The sequence below is a fragment of the Elgaria multicarinata genome, chromosome 8 (genome assembly GCF_023053635.1).
Source record: "Elgaria multicarinata webbii isolate HBS135686 ecotype San Diego chromosome 8, rElgMul1.1.pri, whole genome shotgun sequence".
NCBI classification, from domain to species: Eukaryota; Metazoa; Chordata; class Lepidosauria; order Squamata; family Anguidae; genus Elgaria; species Elgaria multicarinata.
The window spans coordinates 17,634,363-17,660,492 of record NC_086178.1 but is presented as its reverse complement, the minus strand read 5'-3'; the positions used below and the strand labels follow the sequence as shown (position 1 = coordinate 17,660,492).

At 43.7% G+C, this 26,130-nt stretch overlaps 1 protein-coding gene across 2 annotated transcripts in view; it reads right to left on the bottom strand.

The window, feature by feature from the left end:
- The window catches only part of TBL1XR1 (TBL1X/Y related 1), a 197,990-nt gene that overhangs the window by 25,357 nt on the left and 146,503 nt on the right, over window positions 1–26,130 (bottom strand). For both annotated transcript variants that reach the window (XM_063131956.1, XM_063131955.1), the window contains exons 3-4: window positions 13,781–13,883; window positions 696–841 (exon numbers count right to left, since the gene is read on the bottom strand). In XM_063131956.1, the coding sequence (XP_062988026.1) occupies window positions 696–841; window positions 13,781–13,838 (204 nt within the window). In that variant the 5' untranslated portion in view covers window positions 13,839–13,883. The remainder of the gene's footprint in view (window positions 1–695; window positions 842–13,780; window positions 13,884–26,130) is intronic.

Here is a 26,130-nt window from a genome sequence, read left to right as displayed (position 1 = left end):
CTCAGCTAGACCTACAGGTCTACCGCGACGGAGGGGTGAGGATCTCGTGATATTGTTATCGCGATATCTCCCCCTCTGTTTACACACAGCGTGCAACGGACTCGGGGGAACAGGACGTCACGTCTGCCATTTTGTTTTTTGTTTTCTTAAAGGAGAAGAGCGCACGAGTGCTCGTGTACAAAGGCTTGGTTTTTTTTTAATTTAAAACAATTTTCCCCGCTCCCCCTCCCTACTCCCCACCCCATGCGCGGTTCCCGGCTCCTCACGAGCAACTGCGAGGAGCCAGGACAAACCGCAACGCCCGCCCATACGTTCCGCAGTCTCGGGATCAGCCTGAGACCATGGGAAAAAGCAGGCTGAAAGGGTAGGGTGAGATCCCGGGGAAAGGGAGGGATCATCCCTCCCTGCTCATGGGATCCCCTGTGTGTCACGTGGACGCACAGGGACGATCCTGGGGCGATCCCCAGGATATTGCCCTGTCTAGCTATGGCCATAATTTTCTGATGCTCAGATCTCATTCAACAGCAGCAGCAGCAGCTAATTCTGGGGAACACAAGCAACAGGGAACGCTAGCAAGACAGTGAACAAACAGAACAGGAAAGTCAAGAAGGAGTGGTGCGGGGAAGTGACTAGCAGTCCAACTTATTGCAAGGAAGCCTGTGAACACTTCCGTAGACAATGAGAGATTTCCTTACCTCATTAATACTGACTTCCGCCTCTACATACTGCAAGCCTTTCTGGATGATGGATATCAATGCAGCTGGGGGCACCAGAGCACCGTTGATGTTAGACTGGCTGATATGGCTCTCGATACCAAAGGTAAATGCTGAATGAGAAAACCCTAAAGACAAGGGGGAGGTTATAAGGACGTGTTCATTCATACAAGGAAAGTTATGTCGTCAGGCTATGGCCGGAAACTCACTCTTTCTTCTTTCCTCCCTTCCTAAATTGCTTTTATTATAGTTTCACAAATAAAATACCGGAAATACAAGAGAGAAATATCACATATCAAGTATCTACATCAATTTATAGGGAGCACAATGCCACAAAAGTACCTATAAAGGCTTCCAGCTTAATCATTACAACATATTTAAAAACAACAGTTCTTCTTACTATTTTTACAACGTTTATCCATTCATCTAAAAGTTCCATTTCTTAAAAAAAAAAATACTTCTTTGTTGAGAAAATCTTTTAAATGGAAAATACTATATATGCTGCATGTGAACATTCTATAAATAACATTTACTCTTACCTTTGCTGAACCATTAAACATATTCATTAGAAATACTCTGTACCTATCCATCTCCAAATTATACCTGCCTTCCAGAAACGGTAGGAAAAGGTTCCCATCTCGGTTAAAAGAGGGCTGTTTTCTGCCTATTCTCTCTCAAATGGCCAAGTGAAGTGGCTCCCTTGGCCATTTCTGCCACTTTCCATACCTTCACCAGCCACTCCCTTAATAAAGGTGGTCCAGAACAGCAACTGTTTCTCCTGGAGTGCCACATTAGAAAGAAGTTTAGAGATTGCTTTGGAACTTAGCCTGTCTGTCTGACAGTGTTTGAGATAGAAACTCCCCAACATATCCTGCATTGCACTTTTGGGTTAGCGGAGATCTCCCCAAACGTTCCAAGAATCTTTGTAGTTACTGCTCTGCCCCATATATTTTCAATCCAATGGCTGTACTTGTCCATAACTTCTCCTAACACGTATTTTCTCCTCCACTCTTTTGAGCTCAAATTTAAAACAATCCCTACATTGCAGATGTCTTGACTCTATCATATATCCTTTTCATTTTCAATAGTGCATAGATAAGGAATATGGTATAGCTATACTGCCATGACAAGGGTGCGAACCAGACCACAGCCAGGAACATTTATGTCCCGTGTATAGTCAACATGACTTTAGCATTCACTTAAGAGTTCACTGAATTGTGACCAAAGCTGCAGGTTGTATCGTACAAATGACTTGAGATAGTAGATCTAGGATGCAGGCATGAGCTCCCCATGCACACATGGTCCCATTCTCTTCGATGACTCTTGAGAATTCTTTGTATGCACAATCGGGATTTCCCATTGTGCACTTGGAACAGCCTACCAACATCCCTCTCCTGTGTCATGTGCATACACAAGCCCAAGAGAAGCCTTGGGTTGTGCTCAAAGTTATCACGATTTTATTGACCTTTACTTTTTCAATTAATCAAACAAAGAATGAACAAGGGCAAGAAGGACTAGGGAGGAGTCTCCTGGGGAAATCCCATCAGAGCACTGGAACATTGCCAGCAAATATTAGTGAAATATACAAAGAACCAGTTTAGATTCCAACCACCAGTTTGTGTAGGTAGAGTAACTATGATCCTCTTTTAAAGACATACCCAGTCCCTAGGAGCCACTTCCCTATTCCAGATGCTGTGGTATGAATACCACAACCAAGTGGCTAGGGTTGATCGTAAGGGCCTTTCCCAGATAACTGGTACTCTCCCGCACCATCGCCTTACCCACCATGTAGCAAAGACCCACACAATTGTTTCTGCCAATGTGCCTACTGTAGTTACACCTATATTCCAATTGCGTGGATATCATGGGGACTTCCAGAAGAGGCTTTTTTTTATTGTGCAATCAGCTGGCCCCATTTTCAGAATTTTACAGGGGGGCCAGACAACGTCTCCTTCCACTCATAACCCTTCCCACGGCTTCTTCCACCTTTTGTCCTTACCGTGGAAAATCTGCTAAAGAAGAAAAGACAGAATAGCTGCACAATGCCTTCTGATGGTTAGTGGTAGGAGCCTTTACTTGGAAGAGTCCTGCCAAGGAGAAGCAGTTCCCCGTGCAGCTGGGTGGACGTTTGGAGGAGGCATCTATCAGAGCTGAATCCGTTAACAGAAACTAAACAAATCAGCGCCACCTGAACAATGGGAACTTCAGTAATATCTCTACTTTTATTTATTTATTTATTTATTTTTATCTTAGCAATGATGCCCAAGGAGGCTAACAACAAGAAGAAATACAACCACAGTAGAATAAGTAACAACATCCAAACAAAATAAGAGCAGATAAAACCTATCAATAAAACCAGCAGCCAATTAAAACTTCCTAAATATATTGGAGACTGCAGTATACACTGGATGTTAACTACAGCATCTTGTTAAGAAGGCATTGGCTAGCTCTGCTAGATGTTGGTGATATAATGCCTCATTGAGGCATATGATGTAGGCATGCTCTTATGGCAGTGGTCTTCAACTGGTCCAGACCCAAGGCCCACCTTGCACTCCTCACCTGCAACATGGGACCCTCTTTCACAATTTCACAACATGGTGACAACAGCTTTGCCCCTACCCATCTGGACTGTTCCCGTGACCCACTTGGGGTCGCAACCCACCAGTTGAAGACCACTGCTCTATGGTGACTTCCATTTGGTTCAGAAGTTCTAGTTTGGATTAATTTTCCTTTAGAAAAAATGTTTGGTATTTGCAGGTGCCTCCTGTGCTTTTAAGTCATATTACTGGGGCATGGGGGATAACAGACATTTGATGAAGAGACCCCTTATAGCGGCAAAGAGGCTTATACTACAAGCTTGGAAGGAAGAACACTCACTATCTATTATTTAATGGCCCCATGGCTGCTGTTTTCAGCAGCAACCACACAACTCTTACAGTGTCTAGTTGTGGCCTTTGAATTAATTCCATCATGGTGCCAAGGCAAGTGTTCAGGGAAACCACATGGTATAGTCCTCCCTGGACCGGAACTGCTCAGTGCAGGTTGGAGAGTGAATCCCACCACACACTGGAGGACTAAGCTCAAGCCAATAAATTGGGATATTTATTTAAAATAAATAAATAACGTTCTTCAGGTGAAACAGCTAGCACACTAAGGTGGCTAGAACTCTTTGCCCTTCCCATGTTGGCAGGAATCTGTTGATGTGGGGGAGCATTCCAACATGTCTTCCCCACCCACAGCAGGGTTCTAGGAGTGAGTGTATGATTGGCTTTACTTAATGACACCATTTGTTCAAGATCTAGGTACCAAACAACATCAGCCAAAGGCCATAGTAGAAAATCTGCTTTTGGTTACTATTTATATTTAACTCCTGCTTTGCTGTTACCTAGTGAAACAAATTTTATTTCCTTCCTAAACATCGGTCAACTCTACCAACTGAAGGCTCTGGTAAGACATCAAGATTCAGTTGCTTATTTTTTTCTGTATTCATTTTGTGTGTTTTTAAAGTTGCATAGGACAAGAGGGAGGATTAACTTCATGACGAAGCATTTTAATTGTGTGTGCGCATGGCAGCACCCGGCTTGCATTAGCCTTCAAGAGCAGTATAATTATCATTTTTCAAGCAGGGAAATTAGGATTACTGGATGTTAATGTGTTATTTATTTGCTTGCCCTGAAAAAAAGGTAAATCTTCATTGCGAAGAAGAGATTCTTCTTGAGCCATCATGTTTTCCCTTCAGAGGTAATTGGAGCTTTAGATATTTCTCCTTTTGAGGTATTATAAGCTGTTGTTTATAGCCAGGAAGAACTGAAATGTTACATATATGGAGGAGAGCAAAAAGATCCATTTTACAAGACTGGCAGGTGTGACAACAGCAGGACCAAGACTGAGAAGTCAGGGTGGGGAGAATGGGTGGAGTTATGCACATAAAAATGTGGTTCTCAACGGCTGGGCAACAAACTTAGTTTACTCTCTTGGGGAAAGTAAAAGTGAATCACTATGAGATTACTGCAATGAGGGCAAAACCTGCCTTCCGTCTTTGACCCTAGACTAGCCCTTATTTATGCAGACAGGTACGATGTGTTTCTGTGCGCAGAGGGCCCCAGGGTCTCTGCAATATATAAGCCCACCTTTCATACATATCCCACCTTTTAAGAGGCCACACTGGCAGTTATAAGGCCTTTCTCATAAGTCCATTTTGTTGTTATAAAACCACTTTGCCAACCGACAGCTATTTGCTATGGGCAAGATGGGATCATGAAGAGCAACTGCTCCTTCCCTCTTTGCCTTATGAACATAGGAATCCGCCTTATACCAAATCATCTAGCTCAGTATTGTCTACTGCAGCATCTCTCCAGGGTTTCAGGCAGGAGCCCTTCCAGCCCTGCCTGGAGACGCAGGGGATTGAACCTGGGACCTTTTGCATGTACAGTGTGTGCTCCACCACTATCTTATTGGACCTTCCCCTGGATGTTCACACAGGGCTATAATGCCCACATTATAGTTAGAGATCATTTCCCCGCATATATGATCTGGGCCTAGAGGTGTTGGATTTCATATGTGCAAGATGTCAGAGCTGGGGGTGGGTGGGCAGGCATGTCCTTACTCCATTCCATGTCCATGGGCCACATCATGGAGGAGTACAGTCTGGCCTACATGCTTCTTTGGAATACCAGGCTTGGTGGTGGGCCAGGAATCAGTGGGGAGGCAATGGCTATCCTTTTTCAGATCTCCTTCTCTCTCTCTCTCGTGAGTCTATGAAACCACTGCAAAGACTACATAGCACAGATGTGAATAGCATTCAGCGCATAGCCCCACTCAATTCGAAAGAAGCGCAAGATCATAAGGGAAGAGTTTGTGAACAAAAGAGTCCCAGCTGCAATCCAAACCTATGGCTATAGAGCGCATGTGTGAGCTTCAGTGTGTCCATGGATCTCCGTTCATGCAAAGACCACCCTGGTTTGTTTTTTTCTATCTGCAGCACCTTTGCACAGAAAGATCCTGTTCATACGGAGCTCCATGTGCTCGTCCCAAGCATGCAGAATTTTTAAACACAGTCCTAGTAGTAGTGTTTTGCTTTGAAGTCTGAACAATATTAGAGGATGTTAACCGGTTGTACATATTCTGTAGTTTTAGTTGTGCGCAACTCTGTTACAAAATACAAATATATCCCAGTATATTATAACGCGCTGCCTTGTAAAACTCCAACATCTGGGTTGGGATCTCTGTTCCTAGAAATCAGTCTTCGAATTTGTATGCGTAGGCTTAGTGGTAGGTGTGCAGGCCTGACAAAACCCCCAGGAATGTAGTACACTCAAGGTCCGTCTTTCCTAGGGATGTATGAGAAATTCATTCCAGGTTGTTTTTGATCAGGATTCACCCAGCTCCAATCTTCAGGACCAAACATGGACTTGGACGCAGTCAGTAGGCTTTACCATCTGTACCATCTTTGCAGCTAAGAAAGAGCACAAGAGTTTTCAAAGTAGTCGTTCCAAAGCTGTGGAATCTCCAGTAGAGGTTACGGCAGCTACCTCATTCCTTCCGTTTTATAATTAACCTTCTCTTCTTTTTTAAATGGCTGTTGAGTGGCTGTTCAGTGTCACTACTGGATTATGTTGATCTTGTTTCTGTTTAATTTAATTTCTTTAAATTACTGGCTGCAAACCACTTTGAGCAACTGGAAGAGCGGTATATAGATATGTTAATAAATAAACGTTGGAGGAAATGAAAGGGAATCCAGGAAAGGTACAGGGAGATCTTTTCCCTTAACCACATCTTCCAACATTAGTATTAAACCAATCTGTTCTCCAAAGTGAACTGGGGTTCAAGAATATGAGCCTCCCAAACCAACAACATCAGCAAATTATTCCACTGAGTCTGATCTTCCCCCAAGATTTTCTCAAATATGAATGTGAAAATAATCCAGCGCCCTGAAATCCAGAAAATACTTTTTCATACTTAGGTGGCATAAAATGTGTGTATTGGGATTTGTCACGTGTCATTCTAGTCCCCAAAGGCTAAAACTTTCTAGATTTTCAAATTCAGTGCATGCAAGCAAAATGGACATAACTTGGTCCCAAGTAAGATAACTAGCAGAATGTCAGCACAATGGGGAGGCAGAGTGCTGCTATTAGCTACGGCAGTAATTCCCAAAGTGTGCATTGGGTCACCCTAGTGTGCAGCTATAAATAAATTAGCAGGTGAAACCTCCTGCAGTTTTGTAGCTGTCGATGCAGCGAGCATCATTCTTATGGATTATATTTGGAAAAAATAAAATAAAAGGAAATCTGGGCCTCTAGCGTGAAACTGTTAAGACTCGTCAAAATTTGTCAAGTCTACTAAAATTTAACAAGACCGCTAAAGAGCAGGCAGGGTGATGTAAAAGAGAGAGGGAGCGTACATTTTCTGTCACAGGTCGCTGTGTTGAGGAGAAATGGCCTTGACACTGGCAGAAGAACTGAAATCGGTTATTACAGGCAGGACCAAAATGTGACTAGAGGTTCTGTGGGGAGCTAGGCAGTAAAGATCACACGCCAGTGGGTCAAGCTGCCAGGCACTGGCTTCCTGCCATCACTGGAAATAATGTGTGTATTCAGCTCTTTCCTGGACGGTGCACTTCCTGGCACTAATGAGCCAAAGTTAGATTGGTGCTGCTGCTGATTTACCCGAGGATCCCATCCCCCACCCCAAAAGAGCTTCTCATGGCAGCTCGCTGAAAATCACTTCTCTTTTCAAACTCTTCTTAAATGGAAAGCTAGGCTCGCCCTTGGAGATTTCAATCAGATGAAGGTTTTAAAGGGAGCTTTCAGAAACCTGGGCCCAATCTACACCAAGCAGGATATTGCACTACGAAAGCGGTATATAAAAGGCAGGCGCCACACTACCGCTTTATAGCGGTATTGAAGTGCACTGGCAACTCTTGGGGCCCATTTCCTACTGCTATATCCTGCTTGGTGTGGCTCCTGCCTTTTGTAAACCACTTTCATAGTGCAATATCCTGCTAGGCCTTGATGTTCTCCCACTTTGGGCAAATGTGTTGAGGTGGGGAGAGAATGAATGCATCTCCCAGTTTTGGCTGAATAATGCAGGAGGGTGGCTGTGGAGATTATCTACAACAGTGGTCCCCAATCTTTTTGGCACCAGGGACTGGTTTTGTGGAAGACATTCTTTCCATGGACTGGGGTGGGTGGGTTGAGGGGTTAGGGAGGCACCATGGGGTGAGCCGCCCCTTTCCTTGCCAGCCATAGTCATCCTCCCTCCCTCCCTCCTCCTCCCACCAAGCAACAGCCCAAGCTGCAACCTGCTCCACGTTCGGAGTGCCGACAGCGCCGTGTGCCTCCAGCCCATCCACGCACAAGGCCCGCTCCTGCCTGCAAAGGGCGGTGGCCAGGGTCACGCCCACCTGGTCCCCGAGTGGGAGGAGCAGAGCTGCGGCAGCCTCCCCACCCCCGCCACTACACCCGGAAGCCGATTTCCCACAGCGCCTCTGAGATGCTGGAGCGTGGCGGGCGGGCGTGGCTTTGCTTCAGCTGGGTGGGCGCCCAGCTCAAGCGAAGCCAGGACGCTGGTGCGGATGGGCGGCTTCGGAACGGCGCGCCCGGAAGTCGCTCTCCCAAAGCGGCTTCCGGCTGGGTGTGCTGTTCTGAAGCTGCCCACCCCCACCCCAGCATCCTAGCTTTGCTTTGGCTGGGCAGGCGAGATGGCGCCCCGCACCCAGGTACGCTGGGGTGGGGGAGGGTGGGTGAAAGCAGCTCACCTGCGTGGCCTGGTTCCTAACAGGCCACAAACCGGGACCGGTCCGCGGACTGGGGGTTGGGGACCCCAGATCTACAAGATGAGAGGAGTGGAAAGAGAAGTGGGAGTTTCCAAAAATAACTGCACCCCAAAATGCAATTGGTATGAAGTCAGAGTTTTGGAGTTGTCGGGGCCAAAGGTTGGGATTGCAAAGGCATGTGCTCAACACTAGGAGCACAGGAAGCTGCCTTATATAGTGTCAGACCCTGGGTCCATCTGGCCCAGTATTGTCAACACTGACTGGCAGCAATGACTCTCCAGGGTTTCAGGCAGGATTCTTTCCTAGCACTACCTGGAAAAGCCGTGATCGAACCTAGAACTTTCTGCATACAAAAGTGTGTGCTCTGTCACACTGAGCTATGGCCCTTCCCCTAAATTAGACCCTGAGGAGCACTTTCTCCAGCTCAGGATCTCTGGGGAAAACGGCTTGAGGTGAAAAGCAAAGTGTAAGCTCCAAGGCCATTTTCAGACACATTCAAAGTCTTGGTATTGGCCTACAAAGCGCTAACCTAGTGTTGTACTGACATATGCAGCCTTGCAATTTTCATTAAAAAAAATGGGGGGGGGATTTGAAATACGTTTGCCTTATCTTTAAAATGGATTTGGAGGGGTGTGTGTGTTTACCATGCCCCTGTCCCCCATTTTTTAAACAATTAAAGAAGGTCTTGCCATGAGCAAATTGTGGCTGTGGTGTTTCTGGAACAGTATGCCCCGAGAATGCCACTATGTAATGAAATTCTGAGAGAAGAAATGAGGGCTGTCCTCACTGGCCTATCATCATCATCATCATCATCATCAATATTTCTCTAAACAGCCCAGCTACTTCAGGACCTGCCCGTGTATTAAGACCTGCCTCGAAGGCCCTTCTCTGGATCCCTCCTTTGTTGGAGGCGAGGCATGGGGTGACTGGAGACAGAGTCTTCTTGGTGGTAGTGTGGCACTGGGTTTGTTGTCTTTGGGGCACCAGGAGACACCCTTTTTAAAATACCACCATTTCTAAAAACAACAACAACCCAGTCCATTTAGATGTCTTTTATCATATTTGGTCAGGTTGTGGCTGTTTTGTTATCAGTATTATTAATTTTAACTTTTTGTTGAGTGGTATTTTTGCATTGGAAGCCATTCTGGGAACTTACTATCAAATGCCTCCTATGTAAATAAATAACAACTACAAACTATTCCATTAGCTGGGCAAAGACAGAAAGGTCAGACCCCCTAGGACTGATTTTGCACCAGTTACACACGCTGTAGTCCTCTTCCATGCAGAGAGAACATCTGAGGCCAGAGCATTACATAGTCCAAGTAGCTTGCTAAGTTCAGACTTGGCCTCAGACTGTAGTTCAAGCCTTTGGCTTGAACATCTGGTAATTTAATACAGGAAGCTATTTTTATAATCTGCCTTCATCCTCTCGGCAAAAAGCCTTCCTTGCACTGAGGTTTCAAAACAATGCTCTCTCATTTTGCTATCAGTTCAAAAGGATAGTATGAAAATGTTCTAATTAACTGCCATTTGTGGAGCTCGTTCTATTGAAAATGTCTCTGCTTATGTTTTGTGCAATTTGTGCCTGCTCCTAGAAAGAAAGAAAGAAAGTTTACTGAGAAAATGATCGTTTGGAAGCAATACGCTGATGATTTATCCAAGAGAGTTTATCTTCTGTCTAATCAGGAAATGCATGCAGTTTAATCATTAGAATCTGCAGCTGCATAGAAACTAAGAAGGGAATTTGCTGTAGTGAGTGTAGTAAACTGAAGCCATTCACGTGATAGATACTAAGGCCTCTTCTAAACGAGTGATATATTGCATGCTCGTGATTGGTCGCTCACAAAAGTTTTCGAGTCAATTACATGACATCCTCAACAACCAGGACATCTCCCATGGTATCCTCTGGAAATCCGGGTATGAAAAGAACCACTTTTAAAATGACAATAGCTGGGATAAAGCAGGATCTTCTGCCACTAGATGGTGCTATCCCAATGTAACTGAACGGAGGGGGAGTATTCAGCTCAGATACCATGTGCAAGCTTTTCCTATTTAGAAATGTTCCATCAAACTGAAAAGCACTCAACGACAAACATCAAAACATGGCAGCAGGGGAAAAGCACACAGTCAAAATAAAATGCATAAGCACTCTCACACAGGCATCAAAATAAAAAAAAGGTCTTTGTCGGTGCCAAAAAAGTAGCTGAATTGGCAACAGGTGAGCTTCCCAGGGGAGTGCATTTCAAAGATTACAGCAGAGAAGGTTACATTACATCTCAGACTGTGGGGAGACCTGCAGGACAGCTCTTGGCTCTTCTATTCCACATAAGGGTATTTTATTGGCTCCACATCCTTTAACAGGGGCATTGCATCCCTTCTATTGCCTGGCTGAAGCAGGAGGAAGCACTGTGAATCAGTACAAGGCACCTTCCCTAAATATAGGCAAGTGTAGAAATGCATGCCTATTGTGCACATAATTCTGGCTCCTGGGAAATCACAGCTTTATTTTATTTATTTGTTAAGGGTTTTGGTTTTGCTTATTTGCTTTCTGCTCCTTTAGATGTGAAGATGGCTATGAAAATATGTGAGCCGCTCCTGGTGGTTCCATAGACCCATCCTCCGATTGGAGTCCACCAGGGGAAGAGCCTACAGTGTGGTGGCCCCCCTCCTATGGAATTCCCTGCCTCTGGAGGTCAGGCAGGTGCCAACATTATTCCAAGAAGGCTTTCCTCAATGACCAGCCAAGGTTCACGGTTCATTTTGCTTCTTTTAAAACCTATTTTAAAGCTGTTTTATTCTGTTTTTATTTTATTTTATCTTGTTCACCGCTCCGAAATTTTGAATGGGGAGTGGTATATAAATATTGTAAATAAAAATAAATAGTAAAATCTTAGAAGACATACAGGTGGCTGAATAGGATTTACAGTAGTTATGATTTCTGTCCCATGTGTAGCTCCATGGCCTTCCTTATATCCGTTTGATTTGTATGGTTCACACAGGTTACAGAATTCTGCTTTTCACGTCATAGGACCTGGGCCTCCCTAGTTTTTCATGCATTTTAGGAGAGAATGACCCCCTCCCCAAGGTTCATCCAGCCAATGTCCAGCTAGAATGGCTACCATAAGCCTCCCCTTGTTGGGAAAGCACCTGTTCCCCAGAGGGTTGCTGAAGGATATTCTTAGGGCCACCATGTGCTGCTGTCCTGAGTAAAAGAAAACCCCAGGATAGCAGTTGATGCTTCCCATGCGACTGATGACCTATTTACACAACCACAAAGTGGGTTATCTTAGGGCCATTCTCCTGAGATAACTTTACTTGTCTACATGAGCAATGGATTCACATTTCCCCATGAACTCTGCCCAGATATAACACTGGACTCCAGCTGGACGGAACGGGGACTCAAGAGCTCTTGACTCTTTCTGACTTGTGCTTGGGATGTGTATATTTAAGACTGAACTTACTTTAGAGACCGTTATCTGGAGATAAGGAGTTGTGAAAGTAGGGCAAGAGGTAGCGAGGCTCATGACAACCTTAATGGATGTCTTGACTGGATGCTTGTTCTGGGCCAGCTGCTAATCTATAATCGTCTGACCTTCCTCGGCTATAAAAGTATGACTTCTAGACTTCACAGATCTTAGAATGGGCAGAGATTGGTAAGTCCCACTCCTAACATGGCACAGAAGCAAAGGGGGGGGGGAAGGAAAAATGCTAGTCACAGGTGCCTCCAGTACAGCCATTTTTTCATTACATGGGAAGTAATTCCCAGACTTTGCAAGGAAGGGGCTGTGAGGTCTTTGAAGGAACTGGGAAAGGAAATTCTACTGGAGTGCCTTTCCCAACCTGGTGTCTTCCAAATGTGGTGGACTACAACTAGGGTTTGTCAGGGAAAAAATGGTAGGGGGGTTCAGTGACCTAGACTCCATTCTGGTTCCCACCGTGGCACCTGATTTGGTCTGCAGTGAGTCAGGCCAGTTCATGGAATTTTCTGGCATTTTTCACAGGTTCTACAATTTGTGCATATTTCTGAGTTGTTGTTTTTAAAAATGAGCAAAAAGGGGGGGGGGAACGCAGTTCAACTTGCAAATGCAAATTGAGTCATACACACCATGGAACTCCATCAAGCTGAAAAAGGAATAGGATTTCCCAGCAATGAGTATCTCTTATTACCACCTGCACCAGCACTAGTTAGTGGCTGTCCCAGTGCTTCCAGCACCTTCTAAGCATTCAGAAGAGCAGAGGTACCTTTATTTTATTTATACATTGCATGTATACATTGCCTTTCTATTAAAACAAAACAACAACACAAAGCGACTTACAGCACTACCCTATACATGTCTACTCAGAAATACGTCCCACTTTAATGGGACTTACCCCCAGATAAGTTGCCATAGGACTGCAGTCTTAGAAAGTAAAAACAGACGTAGGAACATTTTTTAAAAAAAACTATCCTGAGCAAGCAATAACACTGATCTGAAAACCTATCACTGAAAAAAGAACTCAGAGAAGGCCTTTGGAAACAATGACATCTTCACCTGCTGTCAGAATGAAGCCAGGGAGAGCACCTGGATAGGATGAGTATTCCACAATGCAATGCTGCCGCCAAGAACACCTCTGCCTAGGAAATGTTCCTCTTTAAACCGGATCAATGCATCTCAAAGCCACCTTGCACTAATAATGTTCTTGACCATTCTGCATTATGGCAACATACACATTTCAATGGGTATTTGAAAACAAGCCAAAAAATGCAGGCATTTTTCAACAATAAACAGAAACAAAAGAGAAACTCAAGACAAAAATCTCAGCTCTAATAATAACGATTCTTCTAGCACTATAGTTTGGTCACATATTTCAGCTTGTTATAATCCTTACACACAACAATATAAAATAATCCAGTATTAACACACACATATTGCAGATTTGTGTGTGTGTGTGTGTGTGTATTGTCTAATACAGGGGTGGGCAGAAGGTAGATCTCCAGATGTTTTAAACGTCAACTCCCAGCATTCCTGACCATTGGACATGCTGGTAGGGGCTCCTAAGAGTTGTAAGTCCAAAACATCTGGAAATGTTTGCTCTGCCCACCTCTGGTCTAATGCTATCTAGTGAATTCCCGGCAGTCCTGGGAACTGAGATTTGAACGAAGACATTTCCAAGTCATATCTCCGTCTTTCAGCCACTATGCATATAAAAAAGTACAGATCCTGAAGGACAAGTGTATATTCGAATATGAATTTGGTCTTAAAAGTTAGCCCCAAAAGGACATTCTGCAGAGAATTGTTAGCCAAATACTCACCGGACTCTTGCAAGTATCTATATACGAGGAAGTTAACCTCATCACTGCTTATACTCATCTTTATGCCCGCTTAAACCATGAGGTCACAACGAAGGATATAACCCTACAAAAAAAAAGTAAATAAAACAAATATAAGCACAGTAAGTTAGGAATCTGAAGACATTAGTGGTTTCTGCCTCTAAAGCACGTACATAAATAATTAAACAGCAGAGGATGCAGTATCTGCATGGTAAAACAACAACTTTGGCTCAGTAGCAGACCACATACTTTGCATGCAGAAGGTCTCAGGTTCGATCCCCGGCATCTCCAGGTAGGGCTGGAAAACATTCCTGCCCGAAACCCTACAGAGCTGCTGTCAGTCAGTGTCGACAATACTGGGCTAGCCGGACCAAGACTCTGACTCAGTATAAGTCAGTTTCATACGTCTGTAATGTAAAAAGGGGGCATCTTCAGGATGGTTGAAGCAATGCAGCCTTCCTCAATCGGGGGCTCTCCGGATGTGTTGGACTACAACTGCTAGCATCCCCAAACACAGCACAGCATTTACGTGCAAAGAAACCCACGTGATCCCTCTGATGACAGAGGATCAGTGTAACATGGGAAATGAAACCCAGGGAAACAGGTCTCTGCTGAACTGGGGACCACCAACAAAAACATCACTTGCTCTGTATTAGAATTTCAGCAACCTCTCACTCAGGATGTTGTCTAAGCACCTACCTGCATACCTGTTAGCTAGCCTGCTCCTGCTCTACATCGTCCTGTACCACAAGGGTTCCTGCCCACTTCACCAGCCTTCCTGAATTTGCTTTTGACTAGCCCTTTTCCTACAACTGTTTATTGATTTGAAGCTGTTATACCCCACCTCTTCAGCTCAAAAGGCTCCTGCAGCGACTTAGATACAATTAAACACACACACACCAAGTGCAGCAAATGCAGGGTCTCCATTCTGAATAAATTATATTATTTTGAGGACAGTTCTTAAGATGGGGAGGACAATTCCACCCTAAGGGCAGTGTCCAGCGGTGTGATTCTGCAAACTCAAGCAGCACCAGCGGCGGCAAAGTACTGACAAATCCTTCCATTGCGCAAGCAGCTGTGCATTACGCTTGTGCAACCGCTCGCACGATGCGCTTGCACAAACGTTAACTTTAGCTGTATTCCCCTCTTCCGCAAAGTTGGGGAACCTTGTTTCCGCTAGCGCAACTTTATTTTGCACTTGCTGGGATGGTACAATTGGATTCTGACGTTAAGTTCAGAAGAATGCACACGGCCATTTATTACAGGGAAGTTTCATCTCGTGGACTGGCGACAATCCAGGACTGAGATTTAAAAGCTACTTCCGAAACATTCCGGGATTTATGTTGGACAGATATTAATGGTGAACCAAGGTAAAAGACGGCGTATGTGTGTGCATGGTGGAAGGGATTCAAGTGTGGGAGAAAGAGAAACAGAGCAAGGACAAAGTTACTGTTCGCTTAGCATAAGTTAAGGGGAAGGTAATGTTGCATCTCTGTTGGCTCAGAGATACATGTGCGGACGCACACACATACACACATCAGGGTTAGCCTAACAACCTTTTGGCTTTGTATTGCAGTCCTGCCATGTCATGATAGGTAATTCACCCTTCCCTCTCCCCCAAGTACTTGTGGCCTAATGCTAACCAGTTTTCAAAGGTCAGATTTTTTTTTTAAAAAAAAAGTTAATCGAAACTCCAGCAGTGAAAATAAATAAATAAATAAATAAATAAATCAAGCCCAACATGTACAAGAATCATAGAATAACAGAGTTGGAAGGGGCCTACAAAGCCATCGAGTCCAACCCCCTGCTCAATGCAGGAATCCACCCTAAAGCATCCCCGACAGATGCTTGTCGGGAATGCTTTAGGGTACAGTGAAGGAAATCCAATGGTTGATGTCACCATTGTTTATTCGCTAAAGATCAGAGATCCCGGTGCATTTTGAGGTAGTGTCTCTTTAGTGGAGAAAGGAGAAGGAGCAAAGGGCTGTTTGGGATACAATCTTATGCATGTTGATACAGAAAAAAGTCCTACAATTTCCAGCATTCTCCTGCCAGCTATGCTGGTTGGGGAATCCTGGGAGTTGTAGGACTTCTTTCTGTATAAACTTGCATAGGATTGTGCCCTTAATCCACATAGGGAGGGATCAAAACGTTTTAAATAGTCAGCAACCTGAGAGGTAAAAGTAAGCAACACTGAACTAATGGATGAAAAACAACATTGCAAAGAGGTCATTAAAAATGCACCGCTGCAGGCTTTTGGGCCCTCACAGCTTAAGATGTGGATGAGAAGAACGAGAAAGAAAAAAAGAAGAAGAGGAAGACTTTTGCCTAATTGTCAAAATAACCTTAACACCAACATCGGGCTGAAAAAAATTCTGCCAAAGGTTGGATCAAAGTGTTCTCTTCCAGGCTGATCAAGGAGACAAGGGAGACTAAAACTCTGGTGTGTTGACAAGAGGCTTCCTATCTAATGGACAAAAGGTGGCAGTGTAACATAAACATTGAACGCAGTGAACAGTGAATGAAGCATAAAAGGAACCCTGTGAAATAAATGGGCAAATTTCCCCCAGTGACGACGTCAGAGAGCAACCTGCTTATAATGGCCTAATCTAGACATGCAGATTATTTCAACAGCCTTCCAAAATAAATGTGCTTCCTTTTTTCCAAGGTGATCCTTTGTTCTTTTAACTAATGGTAGCAGTAAGTTTCAGTCGAAACCCATCCCCATAGCGCCAGGACTTGTCGGCTGAGTTCCGACGACACGCTAAGCAATGGTTGTTTCTGATTCTGTCCCTATTACCTCCTCCCACCCCACCCACCCGTTGATTAGCCGCCCTGTCCCTCCAGCCTTATACAGATGTTTCTCCACATCTGACCAAAGAACCATGACACAGGTTTTTCTAAAAAAAAAACAAGATGAGGAGCTCAAATAATATTAGTCAAGTATATTTAGTGTGTTGCCTAAGGGTATCTCTGGAGACTGGGTCTCCTCCCTTTGTAGATGGTGCACACCATCAAAAAGCGACAAATATTCTCACACTTTTTTATTTCAGAAGGGCATAAGGTGTTTCTGCAGCAGCCGTTTCCCCCCTGCAATGTGTCCCAGAAATCCCAGGAACAGCTGGTGCAATCAGCATATTTTCCAGGAAGCCTCCCTCTGGCTGGATCTTTGCTTCTTGAGTTTTTGTTACAGAGAAGTCAGTCTATCATTAAAGAGGCAACAACTCTTCTGCAATATTTTCCACAGTGTCTTGGCAGATAGGATGAGGAACATTATCGGCTAACCTTCAAGGTACACAACTGAGCCTAACTGCAAGTAAATTTACTCATGAGTAAGAACATGAATTTGCCCTTCATTTAGGCCCCAGGATTATCTACAGAGGAGCACATGAAGGACCTGGGGCACACAAGTTAAAAGCCACAAAATATTGGAGGGGGTTCTGGCGTACACTTTTTGTACGGATGCCAAAAAAGAGAATTTGAAAGAAACTGCTCTGTTTCTTACAACTTTAACCATTTCTCTTCTCTTTTTCTTATGAGCAGACCCGTAGCCAAATCTCTTGCCACGTCCTTTTTAAAATTTGGTAAGGGCTGGAGAAAGCCACTACAGGCTACCTGCTGCTGGCAGTCTTGGCTCCCAAGATAACTTTAAGGCCATAGCTAGATGGGGCGAAATCCCGGGGCGCTCCCCGGGATCATCCCTGTGCGTTCACATGACACACAGGTGATCCTGGGATAAGGGAGGGATGATCCCTCCCTTGCCCCGGGATCTCGCCCTACCCTTTGAGCTCGGTTTTTCCGCGGTCCTGGGCTGATCCCAAGACAGCGGAACGTGTGGCTGGGCGCCACGGTTTGTACCATCTCCTCGCGGTTACTTGCAAGGAGCCGGAAGCTGCGCACGGGCCACAGAACTCCTCAGGAGCTCTGCGCCCATTGGGGGTGGGGTGGAGTGAGCAGGGAAATTATTATTTTTTTAAAAAAACAACCCTACCTTTGACCGCACAAGTGCAGCTTCTGTTTTCTTTTAAAAAAGGAAATGGCGGGCGCAACGTCCTCTCCCTCCAAGGTTGTTGCACGCCACGTGTAAACAGAGGGGGAGATCTCGTGATAAAAATATCGCGAGAACTTCACCCCTCCGTCGTGCTAGACATGTAGGTCTAGCTGAGGCCTAAATTTCATGCATCTGCTTAGTCAGTCAGTATGCTTATGATCTCCCTTTTAACACACACACACACACACTCCCAAATTACCAAGAAATTGTTCAGATAATATCCCAGAACAAGCAAACAGAATGTTTAGATAAATGGGGTTTTGCAGACCTTACAGTATTTTTAAAAGCTTATATCAAACTCTCTCTCTCTTTTAAAGATCCATCTTGTAACAAGAATCCTAAAATCAGCCCAAAGAAACTGAAAAGCAGCTCTTGCAATCGTCACAGCTTTTGTTCCCGATAAAGCATTGCAAAGGTAAGGAAGTCACGGTAACCTGATATAATGGTGATACTCTTTTCAAAAATTTGCTCTGGGAAATGCATCCCCAATGCCTTTATTTATGAACTAGAATAAGGCACCCCTTTTTTCCCTTTCTTGAACGGTGACCGCCCAGCTTCTCTTAACTGCTGTGGGATTTTGAGTGAACCCTATGTTTATCCAGATGGGGCCTAACCTCTGTCAAAAATGACTGCCCCCTCACACCACTTCCAGATTTTGTTGGCGTGAATCAGGTTGTGCTGTAGTCAGACTGAACTGGAAAGGCACTGCAGCGAGAGGCAAAGAAAAGCCAGCACTTGGGATAAAACAATGTAAAAAGTTTTGGGAAACCCTCAGGACTGATGCAAATGTTACATGTCATGTGTAGAAGCTGCCAAACCACAACTGTAGATTTGCAGTGAGGTATGTTGGAGTTACTGTAGATTGGAGCCCACTTGCATGGAACATTACTACATATGGTTCCCCCAACCCAAACCGAAGCTACCTTGTAAACCATAAGGGATATTTAGGCTGTGAATAATGACTGGCTAGGGTCAGGTCAGTGAACAGCATGTGACTGAACAGGGATTCTAACCTGAGGGATGTGTCTAATGTTAGTTCTCCTCAGAATAGACGTATTGAAATGAATGGAACTTAAGTTAGACTAACACTGGGTCTCTGAGGTCTATGCTTATCATCTACACCTACATGTGTGGATGAGGGCCACACAACAGCAGTGCTATCTGGGAACGCCAAATTCCTCCAAATAAACAGTTACTTCACATTTCCATCTCTGGTGCCAAGTTTCAACTCTTGGGTGGATTTTATGGCCATGTTATAAATATCACAATAGGGGAATGTAACAGAAATGCTGACATAACCTATTACAGTATTGGTGAACTGCACCCATTGCTAACACCGAACTTGAGGCTGAAAAAGTTAAGTTGTTAGGAATTTTGCTGCACGTCAGAGCTGCATTCATGAAATGTTTATGAAAAGATCTGCTCCAGGTGCAGCCGAAACCAAAATTTGCAGAGAGAAAGCGATGGAAAATCTTCTCCCACTGCTACAGTAAATAGGATCTATTTTAAAGCTTTCCCTATAGATGTCATTGGTTGGGTATGTGGTCAGAAGTACATTACTCATACTGTGTCAGTTTTCTCAGAGGAAGAAGTATATGCAGGAGATTCAGGTTCAGATTCCTACTGAGTCAGAGAGCTTTCTAGGTGACCTTTGGCAGACTGGTCTTTCTACCTAGCCTAGCCTACTAAGATTTCTTTAAAAAATGAGAAAAGCACACATGGTAGTCCTTTGGGGTTCGGAAACGTGACATTTCGTCTGCCTGGAGACAAGTCTAAGAGAACAGACATTTCCCGAACGCTAGCTGAGAAATCTTGTAAATACCAAATAGGGGCGGTCATGTATTTGACCACATCTTGACTTCTGTGTACAAAATAGGGGCAGCCCACTTTAAACTGGGTGTCCCCTCCGATTTTCCTTGAACACCCTTCCACCTATTGGCCATCACAGTTGTGCTCATGCAGCGAAGCTTATCTTAGGTAGGAAGGGGTAGCAGCAATGCTGGGTCCAGGTTTGTGAGGATACCTGGGCAAGACAGCCTTATAGGGCTCCCTCTCTCTCAGTGAGTCTACCTTTTCACCGTCATTGTCGCCTGCTGCTATTGCTCCTACTCCTTCTTCTCATAACTGCTACCCTTTGCTTGCTTGACAGGCATAGAGCCAGTGAGCAAGTAGACAGCGGCATCTACTGTTCCTCCTTCTCATCAGCACCATTATCTGGTCCAGAGCAAGAGGCCGGGGAACAAGAAGCTTGCAAGAGTGAAGGGGAGGAGCATTTTCTATCTTAATGGCCAATTTTCCAACTTTATGGCCAAATTTCCATGCCCATCCCCACCATTTGATATGTGTGTTCCCATAGTGGTTTAATCAATGACAGGATCAAGGCCTTCTTCTAATTTATCCATTAAATGTTATAAATTGTGGCAAGCTTCCACGTTTATGCAGAAGAATAACTTTCACAGAGCCTCCCCCTAAGTTTCAATAAACTGCCCTAGCATAACTCAAAGGAGAAATGAAGCTGGGTGAAATTCATCCATCTAAAAGTCATTAAGGAAGCAAATTTGTATAATGAATAGGTAGTTCATACATTTTAAATGCATTACGTCTTTTATTGGGATGTATTTATTAGGTATCAATTTGAATTAAGGCTGACATTCCCTCCCCCCACTTCCTCCCAAGTTCTTAAATATTGCCTCTTGCAAGAGGTTATTGATCGACTCCTCCAAACTGACACATTTGGGCTTTCAAATCTTTCATGGGTGTGGAACAAATGAACGTTGTGAGGTGCTTTTCTGGGATTGAGCAAAGCTGTTAGCAGCAAGCTCCTCTTTAGAATTCAAAAGAGCACCTTTTTTTAATCCTTGGTGCACCACAACACTTAACGTCTTGTCTGGGAATGCCTTTAAAAAAGAAAAGAAACTTTTCCGCAAATTACATAGATTAGGAACAGCCCAAAATAAAAGCTTTGGTTCTATCATGGTTGAGCTGAACTACCTCAACTTTTAACATTTCTTTAGGCCTCCACTTCAGGGGTTGGGGAAGCATGTTTCTAGTGAGAGGCACATTCCCTCCAGGGGGGTGGGGGGGCATGACAGTGCTGAGTGGGGCCAGAGAGAAAAGTGGGCAAGACCACCCCATTTTGCTGTTTCTCTTTCTGCCACCCTTTTGTCCTCTCTCTCCTTTTCCCTCCTTCCCTCTTTGGGCTGATGGAGGAGGGACAGATCAGCACAGCCAGAGAACTGAATTGGTTGCTCACAGAGGGCTTTTCAAATTAGGCAGAGGGGCAACTTGCAGTCCTAGGGCTAGAGGGTGCCCATCCCTAATCTAGACGCGCCTACTAAACATCCTCTTTTTTGAGAGGAGATCAAGCTTCTCCCAAGCACACAACTTTTGTGAGCTTCCTTGAGTATTGGATGAGATAGTTACAAACAAGAAATGAACGAACGAACACAGGCTGACAAATTGACTAATCCCTCTCAACCCAGCTTTTTAATATATCAGCATATTGCCCAAACTTCATTATACGTATTGAGGAAAGCAGAAGGTAACTTACAATTTAATAAAATGAATCAACCACTGATTGTTATGAGCAAAGGCAATAATCATTGATTATTATTATTTTAAAAAACACACACACATTTATACCAGTGTTCTTCCATGACACTAAAGCAACACAAAGGGTTCCCATTGCAGGCGGAAATTATCCCTAGGCCTTCCTAGCTGACTTATTTTAAGATCTGCAGCCTGCTTTCTGGTATGTAAGCAAATTTCCAAAGCAGGGAAATTCAGCAAGCTGCTGTATCAAATGTCTTCTGACGATGCTTTGGGATGATACTTTCACAATGCTGTCCAGCAAAGCTGTTTCTGATGGTGAGATATATTGAATATATATTGTAAGAAATTATTACAATGAGAAGAAGAAGAAGAAGAAGAAGAAGAAGAAGAAGAAGAAGAAGAAGAAGACACAAACGAACAATTAACTGAGTAGATGTGTACAAATGAGTAGATATGTTCAGAATAGCTTACTTCTGAGTAAGCCTGCACAGGATTTCAGCGTGGCTTTTTCCTTTTCCTCCCTCTCTTCATCAGTGATGCATCAATCAGTGACAATGATTCACTCGGCCTTCCAAATTTCCTCACTCTTATCTTAGTTGACTATTCCCTGTTACCCCTTCACCACTGTCAGGATGCTGACAGGAACACTGGAATTCAGAGTATTGGCAGCATTCTAGCTTCAGAGGGAAACTGATCATGTCTGGCGTAATTTTGCCATAGGCTTCCATAGGGCAAAACACCCTTGATTACTTTTAAACCGTTGCTCAGAAACGTTGCCTATCCGGTGAAATTTTAGAATGTTTTCAGGATGTTTTAATCATGTATGGTATGTTTTAATCTGTTTTAATGTGTATTTTATATCATGTTTTTATACTGTTTGTTTTATACTTTGAATTGTTTTAGTTTTTGTAAACCGTCCAGGGAGCTTCGGCTATTGGGCGATATAAAAATGCAATTAATAATAATAATAATAATAATAAGGCACAACTCCTCACCACAACAAGCCAGAATAAAGTATATCAGCAGTTTCCCACCAAATTTGGAAGAGCTGCAGCTTGAATAAAAAGTATGAATGTATCCATTTTCAGCTCTTTTTAAGTTGTGCTATCTGTTGGCAATTTGTATACAATTGGTCTGAAATTTTCTACAATTGTAGAACCCATCAGGTAGATCACGGATGCCAAGTTTCAAGTTATTAGTTATACTGATGTCATTTCTATAACCAGTAGATGAGGCTTAGAATGGTGGAACCTCTTGTTGAGACTGACACTAACTAAAGGGGCACTCTTAACACATGCACACACACCACAAAGATGAGATAATGCTTATCAGCTATATATCATACCGTAGGTAACACTGTATGTGTCTCAACATGTGATATGGTTGGGGTGGAGGAGGAAGAGAACTGTCATTTGTAATGTCATTATATGAAGTGAAAATGTGTGTGAGGGGGTCATACTCCTAGACAGCAAAATACAAAGAAGATTCCTGGAACAGATGCAAGTCACTTGCTAAGAAACTACCATTTTCTGGTGCACAGTTCAGAAGAGAGTCCAACAGCTTTGCATTACTGTGCCAAAAATTGTGAGGGGTGACCAATATGGGCAAATCTTTAAGAACATATGAAAAGGCCACCAAAACAAAGTACTAGATTTCTATGATTTCAAAATGGCTGCTTCCCATGTTATATGCTTCATTATTGGTATTCACACAATACTTTTTTAAAAAAGAGAAACAAACCAAAAGGCATTTTAGAGCCACTTGCAAAAGTGTCTCACATGCTAGCATACAAAATCCAGGCCGCATGCATTTTGAGCATTACAACATGATTTCTTTAACTTGGACATTTAATACCTGGATTATAGATACCACAGAAAGGATTCATTTTCATTGCTTAAATAAAGGTGCGTTTCTAGACCCTATGAGTTCTATTTAAGCCTTGAACTATGTCAGAAGAGCCTCCTCAATTATCAGAGGCCGGGAGTTCTGGATAGACTTTCAGAGTTAACGGGTAGAGATGCAGGTCCAATCTAACCTACCTATGCCCATCCCCTTTTCCCAAAAAGCCTGTATGTTCCCAATATGTATGTTTTTTTTTTTATCTACACAATCCTTGCTAGAAAAGAAGAACAAATGCCTTGAGAACCTCAAACCCCAAAGTGGAAGAAATTATACAAAGCTGACATATTGACTTATTTTCATAATTTGGTGAAGAACAGACAATTTGGTCTGTGTGTGCGCGTGTGTGTGTGTGTGTGTGTGTGTGTGCCTGCACTCATGTGAAACTCCAATTATACTCTTAAACTTTAGTGACCTAATTTAAGGCATCTAACTCCATCCCTCTGGGCCAATCTGAATAAAGAAAGAAAATGATATGACACAGCTGGTTTGGAATTTTCTAAAGAAAGAAAATGACAGGGTTTGAGGATTTTTGTTTTGTTTTTTTAGAGCCGGGCAGAGCTTAGTTTAAGGGAAAACAAATGCTAAAAATGATAACCACATCCTCACTGGCTGCATTGCTGGGCATAATGTTCCCAGAAGCAGGTCACACCGCTCTTTCATTTTTAGTGTAACAGAAGCAAGCACTGATAAGGTCTCCTTCTCAAATATGCCCAGAGCAAATCATTATTTTTACTACTAAACTAGTAAAGCTTTTTTTCTTTTTTGGAGTGGGGGAGAATAGGAAGTGACCCAGGAAAATCTCTGCTCATGCTATCTGGACTGGAATAATTATTTATACCAACCTGTTGGAATCTTGCTAGAGAATAAAATTCCAGCTACCAAGCAAAAACACATAGAATGAGAAACCAAGTTACTAAAATCTTGTTCTCTCTGGAAAGGGTCTTTTGGAAAGGGCCTGCTGCACAACAACATCCAGAACTGTATCTAGCACAGGCTTCCTGAACCTGCTTGTAATGATAGGTGTGTATTTGGTTTGTGTTGCACAGGAGGACTTATTTGAGTGTTACACCGATTGGTATAAAAGGGCTCACCTGATATTGTATGGAGGCATGAATGTTAGTTTGTATTGTAACTCACTCAGTAAAAGTTACTCAGTTCTGTTTATGCTCTGGAATACCAAACATTACTACACTGCTGACCTTTGGATATTTTTAACTTCCAACACCCATCAGACACAGCCAGTGGTCAGGAATGCTGGGAGTTGTAGTCCAAAACATTTAGAGTGCACAAGACTGGGGGAGGATTATCTAGACCTTTAAGGGATGATCCCTTGATCCCTTGTTAATTCGTCATAGTTCCTAAAGATGTCTGATTTGACCACAATTACACATGCCTTAGTTATATCCCGTTTGGATTACTGTAACACACTATATGTACCTTTGAAGAGTGTTTGGAAACTTCAGCTGGTTCAAAGAGCTGCAGCCAGATTATTGACAGGGGCTGGTTACAGGAAGCACACAACTCCCCTGTTACAACAGCACCACTGGCTTCTGGTCTGCTTCTGGGTACCATTCAGCCTTATACAGCTTATGTCCAGGTTATCTGAAGGACCATATTCTCCCTTAGAAGCCTGCCTGTGCCCAGAGATCTTCAGGGAAGGCCCTTCTCTCAGTCCCGCCATCATCACAGGCACATCTGGTAGGAACGTGGGAGAGGGCCTTCTCGGTGGCTGCTCCGGGACTCTGGAATCCCCTTCCCGGATAGGTTAGACTGGTTTCCTTGCTGTATTTCCAAAGGCAGGCAAAAACGTTTTTGTTCCAGCAGGCCTTTGGAAATAAGTCTGGACCTCTCGGTTAATGTGTTCGTTTTTTTATTGTCATTTGTCTTTTACATTTTTAAAATGTTTTACTATGTCATCTGGTTTAATTACATTTTTTAACTTTTGCATATTACTGTTTATATGTTTTAATTGTATACGTTTTAATTCTGTAAAGCTGTCTTGAATCCCAGTATTGGAAAAAGAAGGAATAATGAGGAGGAAGTAGGAGGAGGGAGAAGGGATGGTACTCCTCCTCCCTCCTCCTGGCCCACCAGCCACCTGGTACCCACCCAATGCCACTGCCCTCTTGCCATTGCTGCGGATGCCCTATCTCCCTTCCAACTCCACCAAGAGAACCGAGACTGGTGCTGAGTATCCCAAGCTATGCTGTAAATGACTCTGGGATAATAAGCTACTAGTCTTGAATCTGACATTCTCTAAAAGAGAACAGTCACCAGTCTCCCCTTGGATCTTAAGAAGGCTACTAGCGAAGTCTTAAAATTTAGGGCCTGCAGAGGGGGAGGGAGGGAAGGGGTTGTATCATGTGTGTAGTCAGCATTACACTGCACCGGGTTTCCCAAGCCAGATGCAATTTGTTTCCTTGTCCCTCATGAGCAGAGACGGAGCAAACAGCATGCTACTAAAGCAATCGTTACGTCCATTTAAAAAGAAACGCTCATTAGACAATTTGGGTGGAAGCATCCCATTTCGGACACAATCCTAAACAGCTGTCGGCAACTCCATCCACAATATCAGCACAACATTGTGTGCTGTGACAGAGCAGTGATGCAACCCAGGGGCAGCTATCTTTCCTTTGCTACCAAGCAATTATCTGCTGACATAAATGAGGGACGGTTTGCAGCACCATCTTCTCACCGCAAGACTATTTTTAACCACAACCTTATGGTGGAGATCCACGTGGAAGGCAGTCTTAAGAATAGCTTGGCTAGCTGCTCTACACGCCCACCCCGACGGTAGAAACTGGAGTTGCTAGGGTTGTGATGGGAG